A 16,941-nucleotide genomic window follows, 5' to 3' on the forward strand; every position below is an offset into this window, starting at 1 on the left:
AAAACTCCATCTCAAAAAAAGAAAAAAAAAGAGGCCGTGAGCGGTGGCTCACGCTGGTAATCCCAGCACTTTGGGAGCCAAGGTAGGTGGATCACCTGAAGTCAGGAGTTCAAGACCAGCCTGGCCAACATGGTGAAACCCCATTTCTACTAAAAATATAAAAACTAGCCGGGTGTGGTGGTGGTGCCTGTAATCCCAGCTACTTGGGAGGCTGAGGCAGGAGAATTGCTTGAACCCAGGAGATGGAGGTTGCAGTGAGCAGACACAGTGCCACTGCACTCTAGCCTTGGTGACAGAGTGAGACTCCATTTCAAAAAAAAAAAAAAAGGAAAGGAAAGGAAATTGCAGGCAAAGGTTAACATGTATAAGGAAAAGGAAGACAGCAATCAGGTCAACAGCAGGGGACAGATTCAGCAATGGGCCTCAGTGAAATCTACAGCCAAGCCCTTTGCTGGGCAGGGGAAAACGAGAGTCCTGTTTTAAATGGTCTTATATGAGCCATTTCCCCACATGCACTGATATCCATGATTGGAAGAGTTTTTGCACGTCACAAATGCTACACATGCTCAATGCTCTACTGGGGACTGGGGTTCCCTCCAATGTACACAATGCCCTAGATAAGTAGTGTTTTCTGTAAACCATGGCTGGAGAAACCAGGCAGCACTTCAAACACCTCCTAGCCTCTTCTAGAAATAACTTCTCCCTGAGGCAACACTCTGCCACTGAAAACAGACCGAACTGGAATATGGAAGGAGGGGTGGAATGGTTGAAGGGGAAACTTTCAACGGAACACAGAAAGAGCCTTGTTTCCTAAGCTACTTGAACCAAAACAAAAATAGCTCTACTTTTATAGTCTTCATTCCCAGCTCTGGTGTGGTACCGTCAGGCGTGTTCACACCTGAATGCTGAGCTCTCTGCAAAAGATGAAAATGCTCAGTCTATCTTCTTTTCTCTTTTCATTTTCTCTAATGCCAGAAGATTATTGTCCACTCTTTTAAAGCTAGTCCCATTCTGAGCTGTCACTATTCTTAGCAGAAGCTTGTCTTTTATTTCAAGACAACATCATTGTGCAAATGTTGCTAGGTCCCAAGATAAAAAGCACAGAATCAAAATGATTCAATTTTCTCTTAGTGAGTGGCCATCTTCACTAGCTCCCTCCTTCAGAACCTTACTCAAAAACCTTTAGTTCTGAACCTTTCCAGATTAACCTCACTTTGCCCTTCCTACTCTGATCTATGCTCCATGTCTATTTCTCACACGGGTATGATTAGTTACATGTAAAACGACATGGTTCCCCTCTCTACCCATTTTTCAAGTAACTCATTCATCCAACAAATACATGTTGAGTGCTTTCTGTTATGTCTGCCATTTAGAATATAATCAGTGTACAAAACAAAGACCCTTGCCTTTACTGCACTCATGTTCTAGTTGTGCCTGTCTTTATTTCTCAGTAAAAGTTTCATGGTCCTACCACCTAAAAACGCCACAAAACAACAATCCCACCATCCCATTCAGAAAGTGAATGCATTTAACTTAAAACACACAGTATAAATCTAAAGGAGCAGGGTCAAGTAAATGAGGCTGAGGCTGTGGCTCATACTTGTAATCCCAGCACTTTGGGAGGCCCGGGTAGGATGTTCACTTGAGGCCAAGAGTTTGTTACCAGCCTGGGCAACAAAGTGAGACCCCATCTCTATTAAAAACAAACAAACATGAGGCTGAGAAAATAAAGGCAAGGGATATCAAAAACTGTATTTTACATTTTCATTCTGTGGTCCAAAACAGGCACTTACTAGAATGTAAACTTTTTAAGGACCAGAACTGTGTATTTCTTTCTTTTTCTTTAAGGGGACATAATTTCATTTTAATGTTTAAAGAAAAAAAAAAAAAAAACCACCATAGCTTTATGGTGGAGTAGAATGTAAAATCTGCATGAATTTTCAAGATGAAACATGAGACTTGAAAGAAATTTCTTCTGCTTGTGACAGGCAGCTTTGAACTAGGTTCTTTGACCTTTAAGTTGAGGAAAATACAGCCATCACCTAAGTGGATAATGACAGCAGCCCTGTGGCTTGGGCAGGGTTATAATTAGGCCCTTTTTGTAGTGCAGAATTAAAGCCTAACACAGCAAATTGCTATATTTTATATACCATGGTATACACAGTGCCTAGAAGGGTCTAATGGTAAAGTGCTCAATAAATGCTTGCCAAATGAATTAATGAATGCCTCGTCATCCCGTGTATTCTTATAAACCTAAGAATAATGCATGGCTATTTTGTACATACCAGTCCAAAGTCATAATGAACTAATGAGCTTAAAAAATGTGAGGTCAATTTCTAATTTAAATTAAATGCTTCTTTCTGTCCTTGCTCTTTTTTCTCTATAATTCTGGGAAGCCTAAATATTAAGTTAAGTTACATAGATACAAGTAACTACAAACGTTACAAGTTTGGACCATGGCATCTTAAATCTGGGTGGAGATGAAGTTTTAGTTGGCAAGATCTCCCAAAAAAGTACTGTGAGAAAGTTCTCTAAGGCTGAGTGATTGCTTGGTGAAACTGGTAAGTATTATTTAACTCATCTTGTAAGTTCTGATCTTCCCTTTGAAAATGACAGAGTAGTTAGTTCTGGGTTGATACACTCAAGTTAGCTTTGCCTTCTCCATTTTTCCACCTACAAAATGAAGACAGGTTTTGCTTCCCAAAAAAGCTACTATCTTCAGAAGTTCAAAATAAGTAATGTTTGTCAGCTGGTGAGCAAACATGTTTGTGAGTTGATCCTTTTGTGGGTGAGCTCTTTTTATATAATCCTTGTTTGAGGATTTACCTGAGAAGGGGCACTGCAGGAGAGCCCAGACAGCTCGCTGATCCGTGCAGCAGCAGTGGGGTTGCTGGAGCTGATGAGGACAGGGGGGCTGATCTCCATGGAGTGGCGGTTCTGGGATGCCTGGGAGGACTTGTTGGCCATAGTGAGGGAAGTGAAGGAGTGCCGCTTTTTGGTGTTCTTCTTGGTGTCGGAGTGCTTTGGGGCAGTGCTGCTCTGGGCTGCCGCCGAGGAACATTCTCCAGCATCAACTCCTGGCACAGGAGGCTTATCCCATTCTATCAGCTGCTTAGCAGCTGAGTTAAACTGAAAAAGCAACCAACAAACCAACCCAAGAAGGTTAAACAATTCCCAAGAATTCCCTGAGGTTTATTATCAACATGATTTCACCCAAAATTTAAAGTCACTACTTTAAAGTTTGCCTACGCAGTGTTTGTTTTTCCCATGTGAGGTATCTTTTCTCTCAATATTGGGACTTCATTGTATCTATATCACAGGTAGATATTAAATCAAGAATAAACTATTCCATTGCAAGACTGAAAGAGTAAAAGACAGTTTTATTAAGAATTTCCATAATGTCTGATTTTAAAACTTGCCAATAACAAATGAAAATTTATTTCAGCTCACTGTGAAATTTTCAGAAGAGCAATCAAAAGGGTGTATTTGTCTGACTGAACACCCTGTTGCATAATAATGGTCGGGTATTTGCTCAAAGCACAACTGAACAATGAAGGGGCAACTTTTGGGTTTGGTAAAAATGAGCAAGAAGACAAAGAATAAAACCATTCCAAATGAACTCATGTACTTCCATGTATATTCACCTCCTGCCTTTCTTTCTGTATTCTGGGAGAACATCACAAAAATCTGGCAGAAATTCTTAATATGTTTTTTGTTACATCATTGTGTCAGCTATCATCCTATGTGTACACACTTTAAACCATAACAGGGTAAAACATGAAATTCAAGTCCTGTTGGCAAGCTAACTTCGTCTATCTGAAAAGCCCCAGTGTAAATTAAGAGTACCAGGGGTCAAAATCTGTGCACTCCACTGATATTATCAGCAAGAAAGGAAAGAACATAAGCCTTTTGTTTTCCCTAGGGCAACATAAAACATTTCCGGAAAGCTTCAAGGACAACAAGCAGCATAAAACTTACCTAGATATTACAGTAATGGGAAACATAGCTTAATCTCTCAAAAAAAAATTGAGATGCAAAATAATAAACTTTTAAAAGGTAACTTAAATATAATATTAAGGAAAACAGTGATTTTTTTTCATCTCAGCATTACACACTGGGCACTTCACAAATGTCTTTATATAAAATAACATCATGTCCTATTTGTCCCACCTAAATTGTTCAGGCTATGTCTTCTCATTCTGTTGATAAGGCCACCCTACTAGAAGAATGGAAACCCTGTCAGTCAACATTTTATGAAATGAACTTGCTTTGGAACAACTGGTTCCTCACAAAGCTGTGTTAGTTGGAGATCAGCAGTCACTGTTTCTATAGATGATTGCAAATTGACTGACAATTTCTTCCTAAGCCTCCTTGGGGACTCAAATTCAGGTGGCTTGTCTAATCTATAATTAGTAAGATAAATCTTTATCAAACATGACCATATCTCTTCTTCAGACTTTAAGACGTTCCTCCACATGATAATCTTTCGGAAATAATAGGCAGTAATGCCAGAATAACACCTGTCAATGCCTGAAGTACCAATGGCGGGAGAAAGGATCATAAAGACTTCTAGTGGTGTGTGTTCAGGGATGAAAATGAGGTGCTAGTAAAGGGTGGCCCTATTAAAAGCATTTTCATGGCAACTGGCCAGGAGATCTAGAATTTACAAATCCTTTATTGGTCTAGCTATCCCACCTTGAGAATAAAAAGCCCAAATGAAGCAAAGTAAAGTTTTATACTATGGTGGGGGTGGCCTGAACCTCACTGTAGAGCTCTAATAAACTGCAGTGAACCATGGACGGGTAGGGTCCTCTTTCCTGCACAGGCTGGGTGTAAGGAGCCTGGAAACAAAGCAGATTGAAAAGCTACTTCATCTCCTCCATCCCAAACACAACACCCTCATGAAATGAAGGGCCAGCGCACCTGGCAATACTGGAGAAAAACGAGCCAGAGAATGTCTTCTTCAACCAGACGTTTATTTAGACACCTAGAAACAAATCTTTGAAAGCACAAACCTAATCAGTGTGCTGGAATCTGACTGATCAACTCAGCACTCCTGTACCAGTGAGTAAGAAGTAGGGGAGGGAGTTAAGAAGACTTTCTTCTCATTGAGGCCAAAAATATGAATAGAGGAAACCATCACATCTATTTGATATGTTTAGATTAATTCTGGGGTCAAACAATAGGCTCCATTAGTGGTGCCTGTTTTGAAAGGTTCTGAAAAATTACTATAATCTCGTCATGGTCATACTTGGCTGGCCAACTGTCAGTTATAGAGTCAACATTGTGTTAGTATTTCAGGTTTCCATATGCTGTCCTCTGGTATAAACATCTGAGGATTAAAATATCATTCCCGATATTTCCTGTTGCTTTCTCAACAGAACAATACTGGGTGCTTCCTTTGTGTCTTTCTTCATATCATATATTCTCCATTAAAATAAATACACACTGAGCATCTATTTGGTGGGGGGATTGGAGGGAAAGATCTCACTCTGTTGCCCTGGCTGAGTACAGTGGCACATTCATTGCTCAGTGCAGCCTCGAACTCCTGGGCTCAAGTGATCCTCTTGTCTCAACCTCCTGAGTAGCTGGGACTATAGGTATGCAACACCACACCCAGCTAATTTTAATAGCGATGAGGTCTCATTATGATGTCTAGCTGGTGTCGAACTTCTGGGCTCAAGCGATCCTCCCGTCTCAACCTCTCAAAGTGCTGGGATTACAGGCATGAGCCACTATGACTGGACTCTGAGCACCAATTATGTGCTGAATAATGTGCTTGGTGCTAAAGATCTATAAATGCAGAGAAACGGTCTCTGCTCTCAAGGAGCTTACAAACAGGCATAAAAGTAACACAGTGCTTTCCATAATTTCTTATGTCTAGCTACTTTTGCTCAACAATATGCTTTTTGAAATTTATCCATATTGCTCCATGAGTCAGTAGTTCTCTCTTTTAAATTGCTGTGTCATATTCTATTGTGTAAATATACTATAATTTATCTGTCCGTTCTACTGCTGATTAACATGTGGGTTTTCTTTTCTCCTTTCCTACCTTCCTTCCTTCCAATAGACGGTGGCTATTAAGAACAATGTTGCTGTGAATAATCCAGTATGTGTCTTTTGGTGGACATAAGCTCCCACCTAGATATTGGGTACACATCCAGGAGTAGAACTGCTGGACCATAGGTTTGGATGCTTAGAAAAATTTATGCAGAAGCATGTGTATGCAGGTAGACACATCCTGGAGTGGTACAACAAGCCAACTGGCAAGTGGAAGACCACAGTTCTAGTCCTAGCACAGCCATTACCTAACTTTGGGGCCTTAAGGGAGCCATTTTACCTCTATTGTTCACAGCTTCCTCATCTATAAAGTAAGTTGGAGCAAATGATTTTTAGGTCTCTTTTAACTCTCCACATGTATAATGCATAATCTCACTTTAAATGGACAAGTTTCATTTTTCTATTTCATTTCTATTCCTCTAAATAGCCTAGCATATTTTTTCTGCATTTGATTTTTATGCATGGACAGTAATATTTGTTAGCAAGATGTTGTCATACTTTAAAATTACTTGAGATTTCTTCTGAAGCCGCATATATTAGTATTAAAAAACACTGCTCCTTGCTTCCTGTATCGGTTCCAGAGAAAAATCATAAAGTTAAGACTATTTTGTAGAGGCATTAAGTAAATCAGGCAGAAACATAAAGCAGCTTTTGCTGTAAGTATAACAACCTTTGGTAACAACAACCAAGAATCTGATAGCTTTTAATAGAATTTTGATAAAATTCATGTATGAATGTTTGAGCTCAGTAGTGTCAGCTTTCTGTGACATTTATCTAACCATGACCTTTAATGTTAGGAGTGCACTCATCACCTGCAAAATAAATTTGTATCCTAAAATACCTTATTCCAAGCATTTGGTAAGTAGCTTTGATAAGACTTAGGTTGGATATAAGGTAAACTTCAGTATACTGGAGATAAAAGCAGGGACTCTAAAATATTTATTACTCTTAAAATTCTTATGCTCCTTTTTGGAGAAAAGTCTAAAATGTAGAAAGAATGTGTTTTTGAGTTATCAGAAGCATAAATAAATATGAGATGATATACTGACAAAAATAATATCAATAATAACAAGGCAGGTTAAGAAATATTAAAATAAACTTTTTTGTGTATAGTTGCCCTCTTTGCTAGAGAGAATATAGCCTTTTTTTAAAAGACGGGACTTATAATTTTTTAAAGAGAAAAATTTTTAATGAGAACTAAGTTGAATAGTTACTATTTTTTTGTTTGTTTGTTTGAGACGGAGTCTCGCTCTGTCGCCCAGGCTGGAGTGCAGTGGCGAGATCTCTGCTCACTGCAAGCTCCGCCTCCCGAGTTCACGCCATTCTCCTGCCTCAGCCTCCTGAGTAGCTGGGACTACAGGTGCCTGCCACCTCGCCCGGCTAATTTTTTGTATTTTTAGTAGAGACGGGGTTTCACCGTGGTCTCGATCTCCTGACCTCGTGATCCTCCCGCCTTGGCCTCCCAAAGTGCTAGGATTACAGGCGTGAGCCACTGCGCCCGGCAGAATAGTTACTATTTTATAGGAAGCTTTACAGATGAATCAGTCTGTAGCTTCTAAGCACTACAGGATACAAACAGTAGATCTGAGAAGTAATTATTTTAATTCACAACCCACTACAGCAAGCTTGTCCAACCCACGGTCCTCTACATGTAGCCCAACACAAATTTGTAAACTTTCTTAAAACATTATGAGATTTTTTTGAGGTTTTGTTCTTTTCCTTTTTTTTTTTTTTTAAAGCTTATCAGCTATCAATAGTGTTAGTGTATTTTATGTGTGGCCCAGGACAATTCTTCTTTTTCCAGTGTGACCCAGGGAAGCCAAAAGATTGGACACCCCTGGTATAGAACATTATGAAGTAAAAAGTAAAAGGCCTCAGCCAGTTCCCCACATCTGTCTCTTCCCAACCTGCTTCCCAGATGGATTTCCATTTAACAATTTAAAACATATCTTTCATTTTCTATGTAGATGTTGTTACACATGTATCTACTTTATTGATTTTTAACACAAATAAAACCAAGCAATCCATTCTATTCTCTAATGAAACAATATTTCATGAACATCTTTGCATATCAATAGGGACAGGTTGATAGCATGGTATTCCATTTTATAGAGATGTTGCCATTTACTATGTCTTGGCAGGCTTGTACAAGCACATCCACAGGGTAAGCTCCTAAAAGTGGAATTTGCTAGATCAAAGTGTAAGCTTAAAAATCATTTTTTTGAAGTAACAAGGTGTATTATACTGTTTTAACTTGCATTTCTATTTATTAATGAGATTAAGCATCTATTTTCTTTTTTTAGGATTTGCTTATTTCCATATTCTATCCATATTCTATTGGATTGTTAGTATTTTTCTTATAGACTGATATAAATACTTTTTTTTTTTTTCTTTTTGAGACAGGGTCTCCCTCTGTCATCCAGGCTGGAGTGCAGTGGCACAATCTCAGCTCAGTGCAACCTCTGCCTCCCGAGTTCAAGCGATTCTCCTGCCTCAGCGTCCTGAGCAGCGGGTATTATAGGCAAGTGCCACCAAGACCCGCTTAATTTTTGCTTTTTTTTTTTTTCTGTTGAGATGGAGTCTCGCTCTGTTGCCCAGGCTGGAGTGCAGTGGCGTGATCTCAGTTCACTGCAAGCTCTGCCTCCCGGGTTCATGCCATTCTTCCGCCTCAGCCTCCCAAGTAGCTGGGACTACAGGTGCCCGCCACCACACCTGGCTAATTTTGTTTTTGTATTTTTTTAGTAGAGATGGGGGTTTCACCGGGTAAGCCAGGATGATCTCAATCTCCTGACCTGGTGATCCACCCGCCTTGGCCTCCCAAAGTGCTGGGATTACAGGTGTGAGCCACCGTGCCTGGCCTAATTTTTGTATTTTTTTAGTAGAGAAGGGGTTTCACCATATTGGTCAGGCTGGTCTCGAACTCTTGACCTCAGATGATCCACCTGCCTCGGCCTCCCACAGTGCTGGGATTACAGGCGTGAGTGATTGCGCCTCGCCATAAATACACTTTCTATATTATATAAAGTGCTCTTTAACTTATGTGTATATATGTGTGTATATATTTATGTCTATTAAATTTAAAATATTGTTCTAATTTCTTTTTAACTTCATGGATTTGTTATAGATAAGTTTTTATTTTATGTGTCAAAATTATCCGTTTTTTTCCACTATTGCATCCTGATTTAACATCATGCTTTAAAAACCTTTTAATTCCACAATTGTTTTAAATAAGAAACCTACATTTTTTCCTAGTTTTAAATGTTTCCTTCTTTTCATTCTTTCTTTTTACATCTCCGTCTGTGAACCATATGCCCATCTGGTTTTGCATAAAGAATAAGGTCGGGAAAGCACTTAGCACTTTGTTTTTCCACATGACTCAGCAGTTGTCCTATCATCATTTAAATAACAGTCCATCTTTTCCTCTCTGGTTTGAAATGCCATGTTTTAAATGTAGCACTTCAACATTCTACTGCATCACTGAGTCCAATGTTCCTTCCCCAGATAAGTCAGTCACTTTGAAGAAAATCAGTGAATGAATGAAATGCTATGGAATGGAAATTCATGCCCATTTACATCCTCTCGGCAGACATGAAAATATTTTGTCTCACATTAGAGTCCTTTGCAAAATGCTCCATAATGGCAATGAGAAACTGGTATTCCCATTTGTCTCCTATTCTCGCTACAATTTAGGTAACAAGGTTTTTGTTTTTGGATGACCTAAATATAAAAGCAAGCTCAGTCTTCATTTATAATACAAAACTTACCCACAGAAGAGGAGTTACTCAGAGACTGAAGGGATTACTCAAGAGTCTTTTAAAATTGATATGAAAGCCTCCCTCAGGTAACAGCTCCATTAAGGTCTCTGTAAATATTTGTTGAATGAATAAAAATGTTTGTCTCTTAGAACTATCAAGGTAGGGAAGTGCTGCCTCTAGCCCAACACTATGCAACTGAAATATAATATAAGCCACACTTGGAATTTAGATTTTTTGATAGTCACATTTCAAAAGACAGAAAGAAATAGGTAAAACTCATTTTAATAATATATTTTATTTAGCCCAATATATCTACACTATGATCACTTCAACATGTAATCCATGTAAAAAAGTACTGAGATCGTTACATTCTTTTTCTGTACTATGTCTCTGAAACCCAGTGTGAACACAGTGCTTCCATCCCACTCAGTTTGGATGAGTCTCACTGCAAGTTGCTCCACAGCGGCATGTGCATTGGATGGCACTAGCTCTAGACTCTCCACAGCTCCTGCACGGAAAGAAGCTGCAACACAGGGTGGCTGTGCCCCTGAGGCTCATTAAGCACAAAGTATTTGCTCAACAGAGAAAAGAAGACTGAAATGACTCCCCTGATCCCCTATGGCCCACATTTCTGAAGCCTCCTGGGTCCCGAAGCAGTGCGTTGGTAGCAACTACAAGGGTTACTCATTTAAGCAGGACAGGGAGGAATACGGACTCCTAATACAAGCCTCGCTACATCCTGCCAAGGGAAAAGGATTTTCAAAGTTAACTACCTGGCTCCACTAGGTTAGGAAGGTGAAACATCAGTTACATAGCTCTTCACTTATTTTCATTATCTTCACTTTTGTTGGCCCTATCCATTAGAAACAAAATAAACTAGAATTTTCTTGTTCAGTTTCTGATTTTGAAGTGTAAGGTATAAAAAGAGGGTGCATGTCATTAAAAGCCTAGAAAGAATTTTAGCTTAGGCAGCTGAAAAAGGGACTGTCAGAGAAAACCACAGGAAAAGCCCTGAACTTCACACCGAAAGGTTTAGGTTAGAGTTAGGTCTTTGTCCTCACTGGTTCAGTAACCTTGGGTGGACCATATAAATTCCACGGCTTTGGTTTCTCTAGCTGTATAAAACGGGAAGGTGACACCAATTTTACAGGTAGAAACGAGCATGGGTTAAAGTGCTCTGTAACATGTGTAGTGCTATATGAACATGAGTTATTCTTACTACTCAGTCCCAGCTTGCCATTAACTTGCTTTGTTGCCTTGGGCAAGTCACTTGATCTTGGGTATGCCTCCCATTTCTCATTTGTAACATGAAGCGGGACTTAATGATCTGTAAAGTGTTATGCCTAGGTGAAGTACAAACACCTATTCTCAACCCAAACAAAAATATCCCATTCAAAATACTCAATAGGCAAAGACCTCTGTGTTGGGAATAGGGTCCTCAGGTATTCACTGACCAGAATCAAACCTAATGGAGGCTTTTACTCACCCAAATGTTTTTTGAGTGACTATTAAAAGCCAGGCACAGTACTAAATGAGAGAAACAGAGACACATCTTTTCTGACTCATGATAAAAGAAGACCTAAGAAACAGCATGATGGATTAAGGATAGGAGGCGCAAATTCACGTGTCTGCCTAGCTTGGGCAGTTGAGGTCAATGAATGAAGAAGGCCAGACAGAGACCAACAGAGAATGGCAGGCACATGATAATGAACTATGGTCAACTGGGGAGTGTCTGCTTTCTTTCAATGGACAACTGCTTGGCAGGGTCAACTGATTTTTTTTTTTTTTTTTTTTTTTTAAGGAAAGCTGGAAATTAGGCTTATGTAAAACCTCCTGAGTTTATATCTTAACAACTAATTTTTAAAAATCACTCTAAGTCAAGCATAAAAGTCATGGAGATCGTACTAGTTGGTGATCTCTGATTTAGGGAAGAAATAATAGAGAAGAAAATAGTAGGGTAACAGGAAAAGCAAAAGGGCCTCAGAATCTCAGAATCTACAAGAAAAAAGACCTTGAAAAGTTTCCCAGGCCAACCATCCAACCAATGCCCCAGAAATGAAAAAAGCAAAGAGTTTCAGAGAGATTAAGAATAGTGTACTCAACCCAGCAATTCCACTACTGGGTATATACCCAAAGGAAAAGAAATCATTTTATTAAAAAGACACCTGTACTTGTATGTTTACTGCAGCACTATTCACAATAGCCAAGTCATGAAATCAACCTGAGTGTCCATCAACGGTCTATTGGATAAAGAAAATGTGGTATATATGCACCACAGGACATTACACAGCCATAAAAAAGAGAGAAATAATGTCTTTTGTAGCATCATGGATGGAGCTGGAGGTCATTATACTAAGTGAAATTACTCAGAAACAGAAAATCAAATACTGCATTTTCCCACTTATAACTGGACATAAAGATAGAAATAATAGACACTGAGGACTCCAAAAGTGGGAAGATGAGAGGGGGGGTGCCGGTTGAAAATTTACCTATTGGGTACAATGGTCATCATGTGAGTGATAGGTACATTAAAAGCCCAAACCTCACCAATATGCATGTAATACCAATGTAACAAACCAGCACATGTACTCCCTGAATCTGTAATAAAAATACAGATTTTTTTTTTATTTTCTTTTTTGAGACCAAGTCTCACTCTGTGGCCCAGGCTGGAGTACAGTGGCGCGATCTTGGCTTGCTGCAGCTCCGCCTCCTAGGTTCAAGCGATTCTCCTGCCTCAGCCTCCTGAGTAGCTGGGATTATAGGCGCGTGTACCACACCCAGATAATTTTTGTATTTTTAGTAGAGATGGGGTTTCACCATGTTGGTCAGGCTGGTCTCAAACTACTGACCTTGTGATCTGCCTGCCTCAGCCTCCCAAAGTGCTGGGATTACAGGTGTGAGACACCGCACTCGGCCTAAAAAATATATTTTTTGAAAAGAATAGTGGTAGATGTTATTGAGAGGACAAAATGACAAAAACAAGAGCCAAGAAAAGTCAGTTTGTAGCAAACATGAGGAAAATTTCAGAGACTGGAGGGACCAGAGGCTAACACTAACTGCAGGGAGTAAGAAAGCAGAGGCGGAGAGCAGGGATAAGCAATTCTCTTGAGAAGGTTAGCAGAAGTAAGAAAAGAGGTAGAATCATAATTTGAGGGGAGTGTAGTCAAGGAATAGGTTTTTGGGGAGAGTAAAAGCTGATCGTTTTCCGGTATTAAAGGATAGCCAGGGGAAAGGGAATAACTGACATGCAAAACAGTAAAGATATAAAAGATGTGACCAAGTTCCTGGAAGATGAAAGGCCTGGGCAGAGAAGACAGCAATCGCAAAGGAAGAAAACACCTTCCCAACTGTGAACAGTGAATGTGCATACAAATTTAAAAGTTCAATCCTGAAAATTAAGTATAAAGTGGTACAAATACCTATTACTTCTGGAGCAACAGATGTACAGTCTATTCATGGTGCTGGGGAGAGAGACCAATGGATAATTTTTAAATTGGTCTCAGTTCACTTCACTGTTTACTGGATCTGACAATACATGCAGTTTTATATATATATGCTTCTTTCTATTACATATTTGTTCACTAAATGCACACCATAAATCAGAAATGTCTGTTAGCCAAAAGTATCATTCCAATGACAAATTTATTTTCTACAACCTGATTACCAGATGTAGGGATACTATAAAAGAAATACACATGTATCTCAGGAGGTTATGAACATGGAATTGTCATTAATTCTAAGTGAAAATTTGTCAATGTGAAATGACACACTGACAGAAATTCCACAGTGATGTGTAATCAGTTAATAAATCAGTGAACAAGTATTTCCCCTGCCTTGGATACTTAAAGCACGTGTGGATGTTCATGGGGGGCAGGGTGGGGGAATGGTGATCACCAAGAGGGAATCTGGGACAGAAACAGAATACTGTATCAAGGATATTGACCATCAGGACTTCGCACGTTCATTTGAGATCTTCCTTCTTCTTAAAATATAGAGGAATTTTTGCCCCACAAATATGTGAAGCCTTATAGGTACATTATCACTAAACTTTATTATAAAAAGCAAGGTTGTTTTATAACACTTAGGAACAATACTTTCCTAAAACATTCCATTTCATTCTAGAGAAGCCTGTTGCCATTGATGTAATAAAGATGCTCCTGTTCAAGCCATTTTATATGCCACACATGCACACACATGCTGGACCAGTATAGAATATTCGTTCAGTCTTTTTTACATGATATAAGACATGACTTAACACTTGATTAATTAAAACAAACCTATTCTGCTTATTAAAGCTTTAGTTACTAGAAAAATTTAGCTTGTATATCGCAATAATACAATATTTAAATAATAAAATAATAAAAAGTTTAAAAGACATTAAAATCATGGTTTTAATTAGTTTGTGATTTTCCTCGTAAAAAAAGGCAACCTCAGATATTTAAAATTGTTGAGTAGTGACTCATTTCTGAAAATTAACCTTTTAGGTGTGAGAAAATGAAATGTTTCATAATTTGTTATGAAACATTAAAATGCCCTATACACTTTTTAAGCAAAGCTAGATAATAATAGTGATTCTGCCCAACCATTAGGAATGCTAGTTATTGAATGTGCTCTGAGACTAGGGCAGGGCAGAGGTCTAGGGAAGCAATGAACTGCAGGGTGGAGGCCACGATTCCCTTCTCAATTCCTGGCTCTGTGTCCCCCTGAGCAAGACATTTGTCTACAAAATGTTAAAAATAATTAAATTACAGGTTAGCTACTACAGTGTTTATTAGACAGTCATAAAAACTGATGTTAGTAGTACTACAATTATATGGAGAGAGACAAAATCATGTGTGTAATATCATTAAAGCATAAGGAAAAAGAATGGAAAGATATTTACCAAAATTAAACATGATGAGACTTAGGATTATTCATTTCCTTTCCAAACTTTCTGGAATATGATTATATTGTAGAAATAAAATCATTAAAAATATCCTTTACATAAGATACGGCTCTCAAGAAACACAGGAAAATAATAAATCATCAACAAACTAAATTATACACTTAGCATGTTTCAGGCAAGTAAGAACGGTACAAACGGGGTACCGTAGAAGTTCAAAGCAAGGAGAGAGGTTTTTTTTTTTTTTGGTTCCGTTTCATAGAATTTGTTTTGTTGCATACGTAAATTAGGAAAGAAAGGCTTCATGAGAAATGATAGTATTTATTTGGACCTTGAAGATGAACTTTCCATACAGACAAAGAAATATCCCTGATGAGCTGCAAAGAGAGCAATTCCAGGGTATGTTTTTCAGGAATGATCAGTAAACTTAGCGAGGGCCCTGGTACATGTAGCAAAATATGGCCAGGTTAAAGAACTTGGCGATTCTTTAGGGAGTCATTGTGGACCTTAGATACCATGTGGTGATTAGCCTAGGCCTCTGATTAAGGCTATTCAGGAAATCTGCATTTTTATGTTCTGTGAAACTACCTAGAGTACTGGAAACTGTCCATTCATGAAGTGAGAACTCCATAAACATTAACCGATCTTTACAATCTCAGCTCTCTCAATGTTTTCCTGATGGAAAACAAAAAGAAACTCTTAGATTAGAAAGAAGTCTCTGAATAATAGATGGAGCATAAACTACCCTAAATCCTTACCTAACCTAAACAACTCCTTTTTAGATTAAGTCTTTAGCCATATTTGTTAAACAGCTGTTCCTGGAGCTCAGAGGAGACCTGCCTTTGCCTTTCGAACTTCGGGAGCCAGTGCTCATTTTTCCTTTTCCTTCTATCGTTGTGGCAGAAGGAAAAGCAATAATTACTTGTATCAAGTGGATAGCATTCAGAAGATACGAAAACCTACACCATGGGACACAGTCTACAGTGCTTAAAAAAAAAAAAAGCTACTCAAAGGCAGATCCAATGTATTCAGTCAGTCAGAATTACAGATGAAAGTATGGTGCTAAGCAACAGAGTAATTCTTCCTTACTGACTTCTCAACAATGTCTTCAAATTTCACTTACAAAAATTTCTTTATTTCAGGTTTGAAAGGGAAATTTGGATGCTAAGCAACATAGTAATTCCCTCTTCCCAACTTCCCCACAATCTCCCTAAATTTCTTTTATAAACATTAACTTTTTAATTTTAAAGGAAAATAATACATCTAAAGGAAAAAAAAATCCAAAAGTATAAATGATGCTATCTTTTTATATAGTTCAGTCAACTCTTTGATTATTAGATCAAAGGCTAATATTGTGCCCTTCTGCTATCATTATTCTGAAGAGGAAAGGCTTTTAGTTAAAAAATAAAGTTAGCATTGTTATTCTTAGCTCCTCCAGGGGTCACCTTGGCAACTTCAAACCACGTACCTAAACTTCCACTTCTTATTCTTTGGAACACAGACATTATCTTACAATTCTCTCACACCCTAGAAGAGGAAGCTAGCACCCCCACCTTTAATGCCACTTGTGCTCCCTGAGCCCTACACATTTGACTTCCCATTGTCAAGGCTGATAACACACTCTATCCATAGCCAGAGAAATGTCTCCCATGATTTGTCTATGGTTGATTCTAGAAGTTGAATACAACGAATACTCCAAATTGTACACTTTAAATATATGTAGTTTATTGTATGTAACTGATGTCAATAAACTTATTTTAAAAATGAGGATCCTTGACAATAAGGCTATCCTACCTCAGCTCAAAGTAAGCCAAAGGAGAAATTGAAAATAGGTGAAAATTCATCTCAGAAAGAATCAGGGAGTCTTTTTTTCTTAACATTTTATTTTTTTAATTGACAAATAAAATTGTGTACATTTATCATGTATAAGATGATGTTTTAAAATATGCATACATTGTGGAATGCCTAAATTGAGCTGATTAACATATGTATTACCTCACATAGGTATCATTTTTTGTGGTGAGAACACTTAAAAATCCACTCTCAGCATTTTTCAAGAATACAATAATATACTGTTATTAACTATAGTCACCCTATAGACCTCTTGAACTTACTCCTCCTACATACCTAAGATTTTATATCCTTTGACCTACCCTAGCCCCAGGGGTCTCTTTTCTACAAAGTTGGACCTCCACATGCATCTTAGGGCCCCACCTCCAAGGAATGGAGGACCAACTGCAGTAC

The 16,941-nt window shown here is 38.5% G+C and overlaps 1 protein-coding gene across 3 annotated transcripts in view; it reads right to left on the reverse strand.

Moving 5' to 3' along the window:
* The window catches only part of SH3RF1 (SH3 domain containing ring finger 1), a 187,550-nt gene that overhangs the window by 40,921 nt on the left and 129,688 nt on the right, over positions 1 to 16,941 (reverse strand). For all 3 annotated transcript variants that reach the window (XR_004438204.1, XM_033215655.1, XM_033215656.1), the window contains exon 5: positions 2,827 to 3,129. Coding sequence is in view for 2 of the 3 variants with exons in the window: in XM_033215655.1 (XP_033071546.1) it covers positions 2,827 to 3,129 (303 nt within the window). In the remaining variant the exon portion in view is untranslated. The remainder of the gene's footprint in view (positions 1 to 2,826; positions 3,130 to 16,941) is intronic.

Source organism: Trachypithecus francoisi, unplaced genomic scaffold (genome assembly GCF_009764315.1).
Source record: "Trachypithecus francoisi isolate TF-2019V2 unplaced genomic scaffold, Tfra_2.0 Lachesis_group1, whole genome shotgun sequence".
In the NCBI taxonomy this organism is placed as follows: Eukaryota; Metazoa; Chordata; class Mammalia; order Primates; family Cercopithecidae; genus Trachypithecus; species Trachypithecus francoisi.